Below are 19,026 nucleotides of genomic sequence, written 5' to 3' on the forward strand. Positions count from 1 at the left end.
CCCTCCGTCCCACTCTGGAAGGAACCCGTGTCCCCCTGCGAGTCTCCGTCGCCCCGGTCGGTGTGAGAGCATGGCCGTCTGTTTGCTCCTCAGGGAGGTTCCCCGGCCCACACTGCTCCGGCCGCGAAGCCGAGGAGGCCGTGACGCCGCGGCAGGCGCGGCGGCGGCGGAGCCCTCGCCATCTTGCGTGGAGGAGGAGCCGCGGCCGCCGCCATGCGGACAGGCAGGGGGAGGGGGAGCGGAGGGGGAGGGGGCGGCGGGCGGGCGGGGGAGGGGCAGAGCAGCCGAGTTAGCTCAGCCCGGGCGGCGACTCCGGCGGCGCCATGAGAGCGGGCAGCGGCGGAGGTAGGGCCGGGCGGCCGAGAGAGCCGGCGGGCGCGGGCGGCCCGGGGAGCGGCCCCCGGAGCGGGGCGGGGGCGGGGGCGGGAGGAGGAGGCGGTGGCAGAAGCTAGGGGCCGGGTGGGGGCGGGCGGAGGTTTCCGAGGAGGAAGGAGCCGCCGCCATTTTGGGAGCTTCGAGTCAACAATAAAGGACCGAGGGTGCCGAGCGGGAGTGGCCTCGGCGGTAGGACTCGGGCCCGAGCCTCGGGGGAGTGGGGTGAGGTGGTGGGGTCGAGGTCAGCGGTGCGGTCGGGGCCGCGGGGAGCCTCTCGGCCGGCGGGGGGGGGGGGGTGCTCTGAGGCGGAGGCCTGAGGCCTGGCCGGGCCCGGGGGAAGAAGGCGGGCGGCGGGCGGCAGCCGTGTGGGGCGGGGGGCGCCTGAGCGGAGTCGAGTATGGGTTGTGCGCGGCGGGGTCCGGAGAGGGAGCGGGCGAAGTACTCGGAGGAGCTTTGTGGAGGACGAGGGGACCTGGGTCCGCAGGGGCGGCAAGGACTTCGGGGGATGGCGGAGGTTATAGGGTACGAGGCGGCCCTATAGGGGGCGGCAGGGACATGCAGCGTCGGAGGGCTCGATTTGGAGGAGGACCCGCTGCTGCTGGCTTGGAATAAGGCCTCGTAGGTCGGTAACAAGAGGGTGATTATGGAGCCCCCGAGTCGTGGAGGAAAAGGAGGGGCTTTCTGACTTAAGGGTTTCTCTTTGGGGCCTTCTGGGGGTAGTCCCTATTGTTTCCTGCCCGCGGAGTTGGTTCCCTGCTCTTGTGGCGCAGCTGCGAAGATAGGGCCCCAACCCTTTTGTGTTTATGGTCACAGGGGGCTGACTTGAAGTGTGTGGTTTGGGGGGGGGGCGTGTTGGGGAGCGAGAAATTACCTCACAATCCGGGGTTCGAATCATTGGCTTGTTCCCCCTCATCCTTCACTCCCCTTTTCTCTACCACAGCCCTCCCCCCCCCCTTCCCCTCAGAAGAAAACAGTCCCTCCAACTTGCAGACCAAGCTTAGAGAAACTGCGCTGCATTTGCAAACAAAAGCTCTTGTCTGAGATGACGATACTGTTTTTGGGCGTGAAACTGTCAATTGCTAACTACACAATCTGGGGAAGTGCTGTAATTAACTCCGCCAGGGGCTCCTCCCAACTAGTCTACGTTTCGTTCGTATTTTTGAAAATGTAGAATGTAACTTGCAAGTCTAAATTGGGAAGGGGTAGGAGGAATATTTCCTTCTCTGAGACATAAAGCTGCAGTGCAGGTTTCGGTTCAAGTAAGAAGGGAGTAATAGTCCTATTTTGGATCTAGGGAGATGAGGTCTTAGATTAAGAGAGAGCTCGTGGGACGATAATTTATCTTAATCTTTAGAGGTTGCCCTCTTCATCTTACGGATTTGCAAACAAGTCTTGTGTGAACTCCGTGATATTGTTGATCATAATATAAACCTGTCAATACAGGGAACAATTTACCGCCTTGAACTGAAATTAGGTTGGCTGTTAACCACGGTCTGCGTAAGGCATTAGATTCTAAGAGACTTAGAAATGTACAGCTTTGTGTATATGGTAATCAGGATTTGCTTCTGAGCAACTAAATTTTCAGTTTTTAAAAAAGTCATAACCAGTTGTCTTTTTGAAAAGATTTATTGTTTTGGAATCTTTGGTGTTTGGCACACAAAAAAAATCACCAATTAATAAACTAGTGTGTATTTTTTGGTAAGAAATAGAAGAGTTAAAAAAGCACAAACCTAACAGAGAGTACTTTATTGTCCATCCTTTGTAAATTGTTTTTACTTACTACTTTTCAAAGTAAGAATTTGATTTTTGGGAATAATTAAAAACGGTGGAGGTTGACTAGTTCCTTTTTAAAACAACTATTTAGTACTATGGGTTTCTTGGAAAATTTGGTTAAAGTTGCTAGTCTGTTTTAGGCTTTCACAGATTTTTTTTAAAAACAGTTTCCTTTTGTGTTTTTTATAACAGCAAATATTTTAAGTTAGGATACACTTTTTTGAAGTGTTATTGAAATGGATTTAGCTAATAGTTTTTTTTTAGTATTAAGTTAGCTAAAGATTCTCTTGGCTGTTTCTCAAGCAAAAGATTTTGACATGGAGACCTGTCTCTGTTTCGGTTACTTTTTTTTTTTTTTTTTAAAGATTTTATTTATTCATGAAAGAGACACAGAGGCAGAGACTTAAGTAGAGAGAGAAGCGGGCTCCATGCAGGGAGCCTGATGTGGGACTTGATCCTGGAACTCCAGGATCACACCCTGGGCCAAACGCAGGCGCTAAACCGCTGAGCCACCCAGGCATCCCTGGTTACTGTCTTAAAGGGCAAAATTTAATAGGGAAAAAAATATTTTTCTTCATAATGTTAAGCCTCTATAGTTGAAATTCATAAAGTCACAAATGTGTTTTTTTTTGCCCCAGAAAACATAAAGTTAAGTCAAAAGCTCAATTTCAGGAATTCTCAGTTGCTGTCAGAAATAGAAAAAAAAAAAAAAATGAATGGTCTTGCCTTGTTCCAAGATACGTAGATTTACATTAATAAAATTGTGTGATACTTCATTGAGTTGTAATGCAATTAAGGGTAATGAATCATTGACTTTTAGAGGTGGCAGGGATTTTTAGAGAATTCATCAGGGAGGAAACTGAAGGGAAGAGATTGCCATTTGACAGCTAATGCTAATTTAATCACAATATCTTTCTACCTAATCTTCTCTGGGTTGCTTTGAACTGACAGTTTAAAATGTTTGAGATTGGTCTCAGTTGGCTTGGGTTTTTTGAGGCAGTTCATCTTTTCAAGTCTCTTCCTAGCCTGGCGAGTGTTTTGGTCTAAGTATATCTGTATTATTTCTTTGTAATAGAGTGAGTTCCTCTAAAAGGGTCCTTCTTAAAAGGGAAAGTTTTTTTTTTTCTAACTTTCCTATGTTTGCTAATTAAACTTTCTCTTTGTTTCAGATTGAAGTGAGTGAATTCAGATATATAATTCAACCTTGTTAGAGGGCTTTTTAAAAAAAAAAAAGTTGATTCGGTGCATGAGAGCAAGTTACTGCTGCATACCGTTCAGAGACTTACAGGTGCTTGCCTGCATTGCAATAAAGGACTCATATATTGAGCAAGACTTATATTTATCTCTTCGTTTTGGAGAGCCTAATAAACTGTTATTACAGTTTCTCTACTGACTTTCAAAAGTTTTGAAGTTTGAAAGAGACATCTTTACAATTAATACAGCATGAGCACGGCCAGAACAGAGAACCCTGTTATAATGGGTCTTTCCAGTCAAAATGGTCAGCTGAGGGGCCCTGTGAAGCCCAGTGGTGGCCCCGGAGGAGGGGGCACACAGACACAGCAACAGATGAACCAGCTGAAAAATACCAACACAATCAATAATGGCACTCAGCAGCAAGCACAGAGTATGACCACCACTATTAAGTAAGTGTTAGAATAAATAATAAACAGGCTTGTTAGACCAAGATTTCTTTCTGCTACTTTGTTGTTGACTACTTTAGACCTTGTTTTAACCATTTTGTTTGCAAAGAAAGTACAGAGGACTGTTTTATGGGTGGGTATTTGCAATTGAATAATGTGTTTTTTGTCATAGTTCAGAGTCATTAGGTAACAGACATATCTATTTTGTATACATTACTTTTTGAAACATTTCTGGCTTTCATCATTAGCTCAAATTCATCTTGTTTTTGCCAATATGGCTTTTTCCCTAGTGTTACAACTGTATTTTACCTTAGTATAAATGGCAGTTAAAGCCAATTTCAGTTTTTAAATTTAAAGACTGGCCCAGACTCCTGAATCCAGACATATACTTCACTGATGGATATTTATCCATAACTTTTTTTTTTTTTTTAAGATTATGGGACTTTAGTTTTCTACTTTAAAGAAAAAGGCTTTCTCCTTTTACACACAGAATTACAAGCAGTTATATATCATAAGGTTTTCAAGATTTTGAACTCTTGGAAATATACAGGACTGAATACTCCCAAGTCCCTTTGTTGACTAAAAAGTTAAGAGTTTCATCTTATTACAGAACATTTTTTTCATTTAAATTTGCTATTTGTCATCTAAGTGTTGGCTTTAAATTATTTGAATAACTGTCACTCTAAAGATTCAGTTAATGAATAATCAACATAGAAGACTCTTGATTCCATTTCACATTTGGCTTTGTTGTTGAGTCTAGCCATAGAGATTGATTTACTCTTGACATCTTTGTATATTGAAACATACAAATGTTGAAACTGGTTCCCTGAATTAAAGTATAGTATAAAGTAATTATATTAAAGTATATTACAACCTAGATCTTTTCTATGCCTAAAGAGCACTTCCTGAAGAAAACTAGCATTTAAAAGGTACTAGCATATCATACAGATGGTTACTTTTTTTTTAAGATGGTTACTTTTATTGATATCCTAGTGACCTCTAAGAATTAATTTCCAGTGGAATTGGTTTGATCATTGGGAGAATTGGCATGAATGCAATTTTTTTTGCATATTTTAAGCTTTAATTAGTATATAAAGCAAGAATATTCTCTAAATTGTAGTTTGTCTTGACAAAGTATGATTTGGCCAGCAAAATTTAGGCTATTGTTAAACCTAAAGCTGTGTTATTTCGTTATTTTATGCTTAAATTCTGATTTCAGACAATAGATTTTTTGCTTTTTCTTTTTTGCTCTGCCTGGGATTAATGATTTCTTTTTAATTCTGTGGGTTCTTTAAATCTCATACTGTCATCTCTTCCACGAAGACTTCTAGATCCCATCACTGTCTTCAGAACTCCTGTAATACTTATCTCTCTCACTTATTTCACTTTCTCATTTTAAGTAGTTTGGGTCTTTAATCTCCTAAGATTATAAATTCCTTGTGGTAAGATTTTCCATTGTATTTCTGCAGCTTTATTCACTTTATATTGAATATGACCATGGCAAGCTGGCCTACTAGGATGTTCAACTGACATTTTTGCTCAGAAACTGGTGTGTTTTATAAAGGTGTAGGTGAAGGACTTTGGTACCCTTGGAATTGGTAGCAAATAGTTATCTCTGTTAGAGTATCTACCCAAAACTCTGTGGGACCAGGACACCAGGGTGGCTCAGTGGTTGAGTGTCTGCCTTTGGCTCAGGGCGTGATCCTGGAGTTCCGGGATTGAGTCCCACATCAGGCTCCCTGCATGGAGCCGGCTTCTCTTCTCCCTCTGCCTATGTCTCTGCCCTCCCCTCTCTCTCTCTCTCTCTCTCTCTGTGCGTGTGTCTCTCATGAATAAATAAATAAAAATCTTAAAAAAAAAAAATTATGTGGGACCTAGCTTTAAATGAAGTAAAGTGCTCATCTTCCTAAATCAAGACTTGAGATGTTTTGGAGTCTCTGATTATATAAGAGTTGCTATAATGAAATCAGTAAGAAAAAAATTTATTTTAAAGATTTTTCTTTCTTTATGAGAGAGAAAGGGAGAGAGAGGCAGAGACATAGGCAGAGGGAGAAGCAGGCTCCTCACAGGGAGCCCAACGTGGGACTCGATCCCAGAATCCTGGGATCATGCCCTGAGCCAAAGACACGCCCAACTGCTAAGCCACCCAGGCTGCCGGAAATCAGTGAAAATTTTTATTTAAAGATGACACAATTGAAAGCATTATCTGCTTTATTGACCAATTTTTTCTTATTAGATGCTTTGAGTATTATTTGAGGTTTTTACCTGACCGAAAAGAGTTTTACTCTATTTTCTTGGTTTCTCTTTCACGGTTTCAAGCATTCTCAGTAAAAAAAAAGTTGAGAGATAGTGATTAACAGCGGATCCTGAGTTCTTTTTTTTTTTTTTTTCTTTTTTTTTTTTTAGGATTTTATTTATTATAACAAGGGCGGGGGGGGGGGGCAGACTTCCCACTGAGCATAGAGCCCTGATGTAGGGCTTCAATCCAGGACCCTGAGATCACGATCTGAGCCAAAGTCAGACACTTAACCAACTGAGCCACTCAGGTGCCCCCTAAGTACTTACTTTGCCAGGAACTATACTGAGTGCTTTATGTAAATTATTTGTTATAATTCTGAGCCCCCTTTATAATTCAGAGAATTGGAGGCTTAGGAAAGAAACTGCTGAAAAGTCACAAAAATAATTAGGGCTTAACTTTGGGTCTGAAACTTTAGACCCCTTGGTTTTAACCAGTCACCAAAAGTTAGAAACTCATATGCTTACGGGAGACTGCCAAATGAGAAGGTACTTGCTTTATTTAAAGGAGTCTGCTGTTTGATTTAAACTCCCAGTTATTAAGCTGTATCAAAAAAAGTTGACATGCAGAAGTTTGGAACTAGTGTTGCTAAAACTCCTGCCCCACCACCCAAGGAAAGCCAGAATCTGAACTTTCATATGAAATCCCCTAATTTTTAAATGTTAGCAGCTAATTTAAATTGAAAGACTATGTCAAATAAAACATAGGGGTTAGCAGTTTTGACAACAGTTGCACTATATATTATACTGCTTCTCTTAAGAGGATAGGTGCCTTATTCCCTTCTATTCTTGATTTTTTTTTATCCTCTCTAGAGTGTTCTTTTGTAAGAAGAGCAATTTTTGTAACATTTCTGTTAACTATTATAAAGTAAATGGCAATATATTAAACTTAGTTTTTTAGAACCTGGTCGTAATTGTAATGAATCATCTTTGTATTATTAGAGTAGTAATGCTATGAATTCTCATGCTTCAACATTACTATATTCTCTGTAGACCTGGTGATGACTGGAAAAAGACTTTAAAACTCCCTCCAAAGGATCTAAGAATCAAAACTTCGGTAAGTTGGTTATAAATTCAAGTGGAAAAGTGGTGTAGAAACTCTAAAAGTGAAGTAGTTAATAATAGGCACTGTCTTTACTCTTTGGTTGAAATGGTTGAAATTGTATGGATCATATAGGATAAATTGCCAAAAATTTTTCACTGTTTGGAGGAATTATATTAATAATAATTATAACAATGTGTATTTATATATATGTATTTTATCTAAGCTCTGGAGTATTTTCATGGTTTGCAAGGCATTTTCTCAAAATTTCCTCTTGCTCCCAGCAACACAGTAAGATTCAGGTTAAATATTATCCTTATTTTATGAATGAGGACAAGGAAGTTGAGAGGTTTGTTCTCTTAGCCCAGTGTTCCCAACTGGGGGTGACTTTTGTCCCCTAGTGGGCACTTAGCAGTGGCTAGAGACGATTAAACTCAACTAGGGGGATGCTGCAGGATGGCCCCTTAAAGAATTTTCTGGCCCAAATGTCAATAGTGCTAAGTTGGAGAAATCTTTATTTAGAGTAGGATATTTGCAGGCAGTGAGTGGTGGAGCTAGGGTTCGACTTCTACTCTTGTGAATTACAAACCATGACACTTACATAGGAATAAGTATTTTAGCAGTCCTCAGAAGACTATGATCACAGGGTGGCCTTTCCCCAAAACAGTTTTTTAAAGGAATAAAGAATAAATCTCTCAAACTTTCTTAAGCAAAGGAACACAATTGTATTCTGTTATTTTGTTTAATTTCGTTTGTTTGTCTGACTAGGATGTGACCTCCACAAAAGGAAATGAGTTTGAAGATTACTGTTTGAAACGGGAGTTACTGATGGGAATTTTTGAAATGGGCTGGGAAAAGCCATCTCCTATTCAGGTATGTTTCTCTTTTTCATCCACATAAGATGTTAATGAGTTATGTGTTCCCTACTTTTTGATTTGTGTGGATGATGTAATTGACTTTTTTTTTATGTGTATACACATGCACATACACACTTTTTTTTAAATTTTGAAGATAAGTCACAGAATCATGGCTCATTACCTCTAAATACTTCAGTGTATGTTTTCTAAGAAGTAAGATTTTTTTCTTTTTTAAGTAAGCTATAGAGATTATTATTATTATTATTATTATTACAGAGCTTACTTATTGCCCAGTGTGGGGCTTGAACTCACAACCCTGAGATCAAGCATTGAATGTTGTACCAACTGAGCCAGCCAGGCGCTGCTAGGTATATTTTCTGGTATAAACGTAGTCCAGTTAGCTTGGTCAATTTAACATTAATACAGTATTTCTATCTTATCTCTCATTTGTAATCTCATTTTTAAGTGACCCCAAAATGTCCTTTTTAGCATTTTTTTTTTCTTTCTCTACAGGTTGCATCCTAAGATCATGTATTGCATTTAGTTATGTCTCTAACCTCTTTCAGCTATGAGCATTTCCTTAGTTTTGTTTTTTGGTCTTTTATGACATTGAAATAAAAAATGCAGTCCTTTTTTTTTAATAGAATATTCCTCATTTTGTATTTGTCCCATGTCTCCATTTGATTAGCCTCAAGTTATGCATTCTTAGCCTGATTACTGTAGAAATTATGTTATGGCCTCAAGGTACCACATTTTGAGGTATATACAGTGTCCCATCTACTTCTCATTGGTGAATTTAGTTTTTTATTCTTTTAATTTCTTTTTTTCATTGGTGAATTTAATTTTGATTATTGTCTCAAGGTGGTGTCTGATTTTTCTACTATATAATTAACTACTTTCTCCCTCTTTTCCTTGAACTAATAAGCATCTATGCGGAGTACTTTAAGACCCTGCCGGTATCTTACTCTTCCATCAAGATTTTCCCCTACTCTTAGCATCCATTGGTGATTCTTGGCGTGATCTGATCTTTACTGTGCTAGCACTCCTTCCACATTTGGCCTTGTAAAGAAGAACCTTTCCTAGCTCTTTGTGTATTTATAAACTAGAAGTGTGGACTCTCAACCCCTCCCCCCCGCTGTGTTTTTTTTTGTGCTCATATTGTCCCATTTTTGGTCATTGTGAGCTCTTTCAAGCTAGTCCCTGTTTTTGTAATGTACACACATGCACACTTTTTTCCTGTTAGACTATTTTTTAAAGATCTTATTCATTCATTCATTCATTTATGAGAGACCAGGAGAGAGACACAGGCAGAGGGAGAAGCAGGCTCCCTACAGGGAGCCCAATGTGGGACTCGATCTCAGTACTTCGCGATCACACCCTGAGCCAAAGGCAGACACCCAACCGCTAAGCCACCCATGTATCCCTGGACTATATTTTAGAGCAATTTTAAGGTCACAACAATTGAGCAGAAAATAGAGATTTTCCATTAACCCTCATCCCTACTCATGCATAGCTTTCTCCATTATCAACATCCCTCACAAGAATGGTGCATTTATTACAATTAAGGAACCTCTATTAACATCATCCAAAGTTGACAGTATATATGAGGGTCCAATCTTGATATTGTTCATTCTGTGGGTTTGAACAAATGTATAATGACATGTACCCATCATTATAGTATACAGAGTAGTTTCACTGCCCTATAAATCTGCTCCACCTATTCACTCCTCACCTGCCCCACTTTGTTTTTCTTGAGTACTTCCTTTTTTGGCACATCATGGTGCTGAGATTATCTATACCTATCTTGTTCTAGTCTTGGAATCAGTCTTTCTTCCAAGGATCCCTGGTTAGTGGGATAGTAGTATTAGAGACTTAAACCTGGATACTAAGTACACTCTATGCTCCTTGGCCCTTTCAGGGAGAACACAAGGAAATACATGTATGTGGGTGTGCACATACATATAGACATAAACAATGCATGTTAATTAAAACTGTTGAACCTGAGCTTTAATAAGGACAAGTGCCCTGTGCCTTCATTGAGCAGACATGTACTGAGTGGTACTGAGTGATCTAGAAAATGTTAGATACTGGGAGATGTTATGAACAAGATACATTTCCTGTCTTCATGGTCAGGTGGATAAGATAGCTAATGGTACAGATAATTTCAGTGTGATATAATGAGCCCCTCTCTAGTTGAAATTGCATATATATGTAGCCATTAAAGGAAGATGAAATAACCTAGAAAGAGTGATCCATATTCCAAGCAGAGAACTCTGGGATAGTGATGCCTAGGGGTTCTCATCTTTGTGTGCCTTTGTGAATAAACTAAAGAAGTTTGTTATGGTTGGAGAAAGTATTGAGATAAGGTATACATCAGATATGCAACCTGAGTGCATGTATTGAACATAGTTTTTTGTAACGTAGTTCATGTTAATCCATTTTATTTAAAGGGATGAAAAATTTTATGAGAGTCTTCTACGGTAGGGACTATATCATTCAACTTTGTATCTCCAGTACTTAGCAAAAGTGGATAGCAGGAAATGGGCCCTCATATGTTTAATAATATTTAGAATGCTTTGATGAAATTATGGTTGACATGTCTGCAGGTTAACTTGGTCTATAGAACTATTGAAGAACTAGTCTGCCAAGGCTGAATCCCAACTCCACTCCTTTCTAAGTTGATTATCTGAGATCTCTGTCTCTCTCAGCTTCAGTTTCCTGGCCTGTAAAATTGATATAATAGTATATTTCCATGGAGGAGTTGTGAAGATTAAGATTAATGCAATAATTCATTTTAGTATGCTTGGTAGGGGCAGCCCCAGTGGCTCACCAGTTTAGCACCACCTTCAGTCCAGGACCTGATCCTGGAGGCCCCGGGATCAAGTCCTGCGTCGGGCTCCCTGCATGGAGCCTGCTTCTCCCTCTGCCTGTGTCTCTGCCTCTCTCTGTCTCTCATGAATAAATTTAAAAAAATTTTTTATTTTTTTAGTATGCTTGGTATAATGCCTAGTAGATGATAAATGTTGTACAATTGTTATGGGTTATTATTCTGTGTAGTAGTTTTATCCAAAAAAGAGAGAGGGGGTTAGGAAGGAATAAATTCCTCTGCTTTCCTTAAAAAAAAGAGAGAGAGATTGAATTAAGTCTGCTAAATGAACCTTTTTTTTTTTTTTTTTAAAGACTTATTTATCTTTGGAGGGAGAGGAGGAGGGGCAGAGGAGGAAGGCTTGATCCCATGACCATGATTTGAGCTGAAACCCAAGAGTCAGACACTCAACCAACTGTGCCACCCGGGTCCCCTAGCAGACTTAATTCTTTTTTTCTCTTTAAAAATTGTATTTATGAGAGATATAGGCAGAGAGAGAAGCAGGCTCCCCACAGGGAGCGTGATGCGGCACTTGATCCCAGGACCCCAGGACCAATCCCTGAACTGAAGGCAGAAGGCAAGATGCTCAACGACTGAGCCACCCAGGCATCCCATCAAACATAATTTTTAATAGACCCTTGCTGTCTCCTCTTTTCCACCTTTGTATTAGAATTTTTTTTAATACTTTATTTTTTATTTATTCATGAGAGACACGGAGAGATACAGGCAGAGGGAGAAGCAGGCTCCATACAAGGAGCCTGATGTGGGACTCGATCCTGGGACTCCAGGATCACACCCTGGGCCGAAGGCAGATGCTCAACCGCTGAGCCACCCAGGTGTCCCTGTATTAGAATTTAAAATCGACTTTGTTATTTGCACTTTCAGTATTAATATAACATATAGGCAGTTATCTTTTCAACCGCTTAACCAGTCTCACATTTAGCTTTTACCGTAAAGTAAAAGTAATAAATAATGTCCTTCACAGGTTCTGTGAGGATTAAATGTAATGTGTAAACAAAGTGTTTTGAAATAGGGTAGTGTACAAATATAAAGTATTATTTTAGATACCTAAGACCACCATTTACATTCTCTTTCTTCACTGTTGTTTTGCCTGAGAATCTGTGGAAAACACAAAATGTTCCTTAGAATTATTCAGTGTAACAAACCATGAATATTAGGATTTTAGAACCAAGAAGAAATTTAGAAATCCTGTAGTAAAATCTAACCTCATAACTGGCTGTCTTCTATTCATTCTGTGGTTCTCTACTTTCTGTTTTCCTGTTGTTTTTAAGGTATTATCTTTCATTTGCAGGTTTATCCAGGTATTTTTTTTCCTCAAATACAGAAGCCTTCTTGATCAGATAGGTGTTCTCTGCATTTGAATCTATTTTTTTAAGAAATGGTGAAACTTTGTTGGCTAGATTATTGGACAATGAGTCACTTAAAATTATATCCTACAGAAAGAAGATTTTACATTGACAGGCTGGAACCAGATATACTACAGCTTGCCCTCACACATCTTTCTTTGGTGCAGCCATCTGTGACTCTAGTTCTGGTTCTGAATGCTGTACCCCCTAGTTAACATAACTATGCCATTCTAGAGGCTCAGCTTTGGGGTACCTGGGTGGCTCAGTTGATTAAGCATCTGCCTTCTGCTCAGGTCATGATTTGGGGTTCCTTGGCCAGCAGGGAGTCTGCTTCTCCCTCTGCCGTTTCCCCCAACTCGTGCACCTTCTCTTTCTCCCTCTCATAAATAGTCTTTAAAAAAAAAAAAAAAAAACCTATAGCTTTTTAGGAGCACAGACATATTTGGACAGGCTAAGAACCTGCTGTTTTATTCTACTTAACATTATGAAACCTTTACAGAGTTGATCCTTGAACAATAAGGATTTGAACTGCATGATTCCACTTATCCACAGATTTTTTTTACGGTACTGTAATTAACATTTTCCTTATGATTTTCTTAATAACATTTTCTTTTCTGTAGTGTACCTTTTATTGTTTATTTACATACAGCATACACAATGTGTTGACTATTTACATTATCCGTATGGCTTCCTTCCATTTCAGTCAACAGTAGGCTATTAGTAGTTAAATTTTGGAGGAGTCAAAACTTAAACATGGATTTTTGATTGTGTGGGCCCTCAGTGCCCCTAACTCCCATGTTCAAGGGCTAGCTGTTAACTTTGAGATGATTGAAAATGACAGCTCTTACTGCTGCTTCCAGACCTTAGGCACAACTTTTCTGAAGACTTTTTAGATGAGATAATGATGAAATGACTGATAGTCCATTATTGAGGGAAACATGGGAGTTCTTATTGTCAGCAACAAAATTTCACATCGGGTCAAGAATCTCAACCATTTTGAGAATTATTTTGTCAACCAGGTTTAATTAGAATTCATAGTTTATTGTTAGAAATTACAGCATTCTTGGGCAGCCTGGGTGGCTCAGCGCTTTAGCGCGGCCTTCAGCCTGCGGCATGATCCTGGAGACCTGGGATCGAGTCCCATGTCGAATCCCTGCATGGAGCTTGCTTCTCCCTCTGCCTGTGTCTCTGCCTTTCTCTCTCTCTGTCTCTCATGAATAAATAAATAAAATCTTTAAAAAAAACAAAAACAAAAAGAAATTACAGCATTCTTAATCATTTATAAATCATCTGTTGCTAATTGAATTTCTTAGGACTATAGGAATTGTTTTTCTATAACAATTTTTTATAACAATTTCCTGTAACAAGACTTTTGCAAAAAAGTCTTTAAATGCATTTCCTTATTGATTATTGTGGTCAAATTGGGGTATGTTCCTTAAATTAGAGATCTTTTAAAAATCATTATCTTCCTCATCCTTTTTGGGGCAGCAGTAGATACCTGTGACAACCATTGCTACCTCCACCAACCTCATATTATTTTTCCCCTGAAATTAAGATTCTTGAGGTCAGCTGGCCCTAAGAGATAAAAAGAAGCAACTACTCTAAAAGCAATTGATAGGACAATTTTTCAGCTTTTTTAGGGTACCACACTTCAGATGCCTCTCAGTACTAGGAAATTGGAAGGTATTCTATGCTTTGGTTGTAGGCAACAAACCAACTTGGGCTAACTTAGCAAAGGGAAATTTATTGAAAGAATATCAGAGGAGTTCCCCAAAGTGAGAAAAGTCTAGAGAGAGACACCTGGAATTGACCAAGGACTCTGAAGGGCTTAGGAAGCTACAAATTGTTACAGGATGTACTATAGCAATTCAAATTGTTAAGGAGCCTGGAGCTGGCCTGGCTTTGGTTGATGTCTCCCATTTAGCTGGAGAGGTTGGCTAGACTATCCAGTGAAATAGGTGAGACATAATTCCTCAGAAGGAAGTTAGGGTGCTACTAGGAAAGGGAAAATGGACCCTAGGGTACCAAAACACGACAGATACTTAGTGGCATAGTCCCTAGATCTTAGAGGTAATGTGGCAAAATCAGACCTCAGGTTGTACAGTTGTCCTGGGTTTGGTAACTTAAGATACAAATCACATCTCACACATTTATACGTTTAAAATATAATTCAGTGGTTTTTAGTATAATGGCAGTTGTGTGAATCAATTTTAGAACCTTTTCCTCACCCTTAAAGTGCTTTAGCTGTTTCCCTCCATTTCCCACTGGCCCTGACCAACCACTGATTTACTTTCTTGTGTCTTATGGATTTGCCTATTCTGGACATTTCATATAAATGAGATTATATAATATATGGGTTTTTGTGAGTGGCTTCTTAGCATTTTATAGGGTTCATCCATGTTGTAGCACGTAATAGTATTTCTTGCTTTTGTATTGCTGTTGCATAATAATTCCATTGTATGACTGACTATACCACATTTGGTTTATCAGTTGATACGGTTTCCACTGCTAGCTATTATTTCGAATACTGCTGTGAACATTCCCATACACGTTTTTGTGTCAGAATGTTTTTATTGTAAAACAAAAAGTTACCTAACTTGAAAGGATATAAATAACAAAGTATCTTGAGTGCCCAGCACTCAGTAAGTTTTTAAAGTTTTTAGCTTCCTTCTTTCTTTACTCGGTGGTAGCTCCTGTGCTTTCCTCTTGGGTTTCAAAGCTGTCTGAGCCTGACTTGAATTCTCTTTCATCATATTATCTAATCTTCCTAGCAACCACTGGTAAGACACAGTGTGGATGTGCTGAATTCCCTGACTGCTAATCATAATGGTTACCATATGTGGCAAAATGTCATTGTATCTTAGAGACTAGCTTGCTTATTACTTTATTAAAAAAATTTTTTTTTTTAAACAGCTTCTGTAGAGCATAAACCCTGTCAGAGAGTGCAAGGATATAGAAGTCCATGGCCTTAATCCAAGTTAGAAGGTGAACCCAAAATGGGAATTAGGATACCCTTAAGCTAATTCTGACTTCATTCAGAAGTTTTATTCTTTTAACCTGACTTGAGAAGTCATTGAGAGGCCCTTGGAGACCACTTACCCTTTTATTCTGCTATAGAACTGAGTTGTGTGCAAGTAGCGTATTTAAAAACCAGAGAAGAAAATGAACCCATGGGGGTAATAGCCCTCCAAAGCAATTGAAGATTAGCAGAGTTGACTCAAAATAGGAAGGAAGAGATTAAGACCAAAGGGTCAAAGCCAAGGAGTTTTTCTTTCACCTGCTTTACTATAATAAGCAGACTGTTTAATGCTGGTTATAGGAACAGAGGGTAACAATATTGTCATAGGACCATTTTTACAGTTGTTCTGGGAGCTGTGTTTTTCTGGTCATAAAGAACCCATTTGACCCCTGTGATGGGTTCTAGGTAGGGTAAGTGTTGTGAAAAATATAAGTCATGATGTAAAATGTTAGAGCTAGTTCTTTTGGTAATGAGCACAGGCATAGAACTAATTATTACACTGGTTATGAATTTCTTTCCTATTTTCCTAAATTTTTGGATTTAGAAAATAAAAATTTAGTTTTAGGAATGGAAATGTTCTTATTCTTCACTCTTTATACATAATATTCTGCTTTTATAATTTCTTTCTGTATATATGTATTTAATTTTCAGTAATTGGGACATCCTTTGGTATTGTTTAAGTAACTTGTCCTAATAGGAAATGTTATCTTTGCAAAAACAGACATGACAAAGTAAGCTAAATGTGAAGATAAGAAATCACTCTCTGGGGCAGCCCTGGTGGCGCAGCGGTTTAGCGCCGCCTGCAGCCTGGGGTGTGATCCTGGGGACCCGGGATCGAGTCCCACATCAGGCTTCCTGCATGGAGCCTGCTTCTCCCTCCGCCTGTGTCTCTGCCTCTCTCTTCACTCTGTCTGAATGAATGAATAAATCTTTAAAAAAAAAAAAAAAATCACTCTGATGTGACCATGGATTGAGATAACTGGAATAGAATTGAGCCTCTAATTGAGCGCATTTCAGGACAGAGAAGTTGGATGTGAAACATTGACATTTTGAGGTTATATAATAAATAGGACCTGAAGTTTAACTTATCCAGCCGATTTCCTATTTTTTACAAGGTTGAGTTGTCAAACCTGCAATTTTTCATTGTGGTTAAATTGGCTTACTTGTCTCAAAACATACAATCTTGCCTTTGTATTGTTTGTGCCATTTTTTCCCTCTTTTTTTATTGTAAAATGTCCTTTGCTTTTTTTTTTTATTTGTGTAGCCCAGATTCCTCCGTCTTCATTTGTTTTCTTTGTTGTAGATACCCAGCTTCCTTAGACCTACACATTCTCACACATTCAAATTCACACAGTTTTTATTAAATTGGTAATGCAGTTTAATAATAACTATAAGCAGTTCTCCAAAATATTGGTTGATAATGATGGTGATGTTGACTGGTAATTTACTTGGTCTCTACTTATTCTTGTAAAGTGCAAATGTAGGACACTTGAGAAGCCGTACCAAAGAGGTGTGCCTTCAGTATATTTTAGAGGATAATTTGTTTATGTACTGTTCTTATTCACAAGTAATTTGCATTCTCTTGTCTCTTAGGAGGAGAGCATTCCCATTGCTTTATCTGGTAGGGATATCTTAGCTAGAGCAAAAAATGGAACAGGCAAGAGCGGTGCCTACCTCATTCCCTTACTTGAACGGCTAGACCTGAAGAAGGACAATATACAAGGTTAGTTTATTTAAACAAAAAATGGCAGTTTAACATTGGAGCTATAGGAAGATACTACTGTCTTTTTTTTTTTTTTTTTAAGAATTTACGTAATCTGGAGTTAGTATTTACCTTTTCTTTTCACAGCTTTTTTGTCTTTTATAAAATAACCAGCTTTTTAAAAAGATTTCTAGTTTTCAGAGGCTTTTTACATATTACACAGTTAAGATAGCATTCCAGTATAATAGGCAAATTAAGTATTACCTTATTAGATAGGAAAGATCATGAGAAGTTATCTGATGTTGCTACCTCCGAACTGGAAGTGAGTTGTTTCTTGTGGCACCTGCGTGTCTGTAAGAACTCATGAACTTTTTTCCTTTATAAAGCCTAGTGGTTTGGGACTTTTAAGACCTTAGGAAATAGGGAAGAAACAAATTTCCCATAGTTGTATGCAAAGTTAGCTAAAAGGGTTAAATTTTGACCTCTAAAGCTTTTCCTGAAATTTTTATGAGTTGATCGTGATCTATAATCATTTCTTCCATCTTCCGTTAAAGTACTTTCACGTAATATAAGTAGAACCTGGGCAATAGGAGTTTCCTATTCAAGTGTTTAATTTAATGAATATTAAATTAATAAACTTTGAGCTAATGGTTGCGAAGTCAACCCTTTACAGGTCTGTAACTAAGGAGTATCAGGTTTATAAAACAGTGTTAAAAAAAAAAAAAAACAGTGTTGCTGAGGAAAATTAAATAAAGCTAGAACACTGTAATAGGTTCTTCCCCTCCCCCATGTGGTGTTTTTTTTTTTTTTTTTGTAAAGGAGATTTACTTATTTGACTTTTCAGAATTAGGCTAATTATGATTCAGTTTTTTAATATGTCCTGAGTATCTAGATTGCAAGGGGGCAGTGTTTTTGTAGCTTAATAAACTCTTAAAATATTTCTTTTTTTCTGTTTTCCAGCAATGGTGATTGTTCCCACTAGAGAACTTGCTCTACAGGTCAGTCAAATTTGCATCCAGGTCAGCAAGCACATGGGAGGGGCCAAAGTGATGGCAACCACAGGAGGAACCAATTTACGGGATGACATAATGAGGCTTGATGACACAGGTAGGGAATGATTGATACAAGGTGGCCTAGCTCTCTGATACAATTATAGGTACAAGTGTTTCCTAAACTTACTAAAAATTATTTTTAAGAATTAAGGGCCAGAAAAAAAAAAAAAAGAATTAAGGGCCAGAAACATTGCTGTAGAAAAATGAATAAAGGAAATGACCATTCGAGAAAAAAAGACAATTATAATTGGAAGGATATTCAACCTTGCTAGTAATTTTTTATGTAAATAAAAATAGCAAATTGATAGAATACCTATCCAATTGGCAAGGCTAAAAAAATATAAGCTTGAGAAGAAATAGGCTGTCTTGCAGTGTGGGAGTATAAATTGATACAATCTTAATGGTGGGCAATTTGGCATAGTGTTTTGAAATTATAAATGTATGTTTTCAAGAGTCTTTCCTGAAGAAATATTAGGCAAATACAAGGTTACTGCAGTGTGATTTGAAAATGGAAATATCCTAAATATCAGAGGAGATTGGCTAAATACATTGGGGTATAGTCCAAGTGGAATTCCACAAAACTATTAAAAGGTGAAGTGATCTGTATTTATTTTCATAAAGAATTCTCCATGATACATCATGGAGTGAAAAAAGATAAACACCAAACATGAAATATGCTTATATAAAATGTGAGTTGGAATATAATATAATTGTCATTTGGTAAATGACTATGTGCTTCATTCTGCACAGGTATTTAAAATGATTATCTCATTTTATCCTTATAACCATCTTCTGAAGACCATTGCTCTAGTTTATAGGCAAGCAACTGTATCAGATGCTTGATATGTCTTTATTTATTGGGGATTGTTTTAAGACGACTATTCTCCCCCTTATTTGGAATAGGTGATTTGAAAGTTACTAGGCTGCCCCATGTAGAAGTAAAGTAAGTATTCTCTGGCAACCTAAGATGAAGTGAAAATCCATATTTTAAAACACATTTTTGCCTGTTTGTACTATTCCTACTCTACAACAGTATTT

General features: G+C 38.6%; 1 protein-coding gene across 1 annotated transcript in view; it reads left to right on the forward strand.

Annotated features, from left to right (window-relative positions):
* Nucleotides 1–447: 447 nt before the first annotated feature.
* The window catches only part of DDX6 (DEAD-box helicase 6), a 34,027-nt gene continuing 15,448 nt past the window's right edge, over nt 448–19,026 (forward strand). The window contains exons 1-6 of the mRNA XM_041770893.1: nt 448–564; nt 3,318–3,791; nt 7,077–7,140; nt 7,894–7,998; nt 16,828–16,957; nt 17,897–18,043. Of these exons, the coding sequence (XP_041626827.1) occupies nt 3,592–3,791; nt 7,077–7,140; nt 7,894–7,998; nt 16,828–16,957; nt 17,897–18,043 (646 nt within the window). The 5' untranslated portion in view covers nt 448–564; nt 3,318–3,591. The remainder of the gene's footprint in view (nt 565–3,317; nt 3,792–7,076; nt 7,141–7,893; nt 7,999–16,827; nt 16,958–17,896; nt 18,044–19,026) is intronic.

Source organism: Vulpes lagopus, chromosome 10 (assembly GCF_018345385.1).
Source record: "Vulpes lagopus strain Blue_001 chromosome 10, ASM1834538v1, whole genome shotgun sequence".
NCBI classification, from domain to species: domain Eukaryota; kingdom Metazoa; phylum Chordata; class Mammalia; order Carnivora; family Canidae; genus Vulpes; species Vulpes lagopus.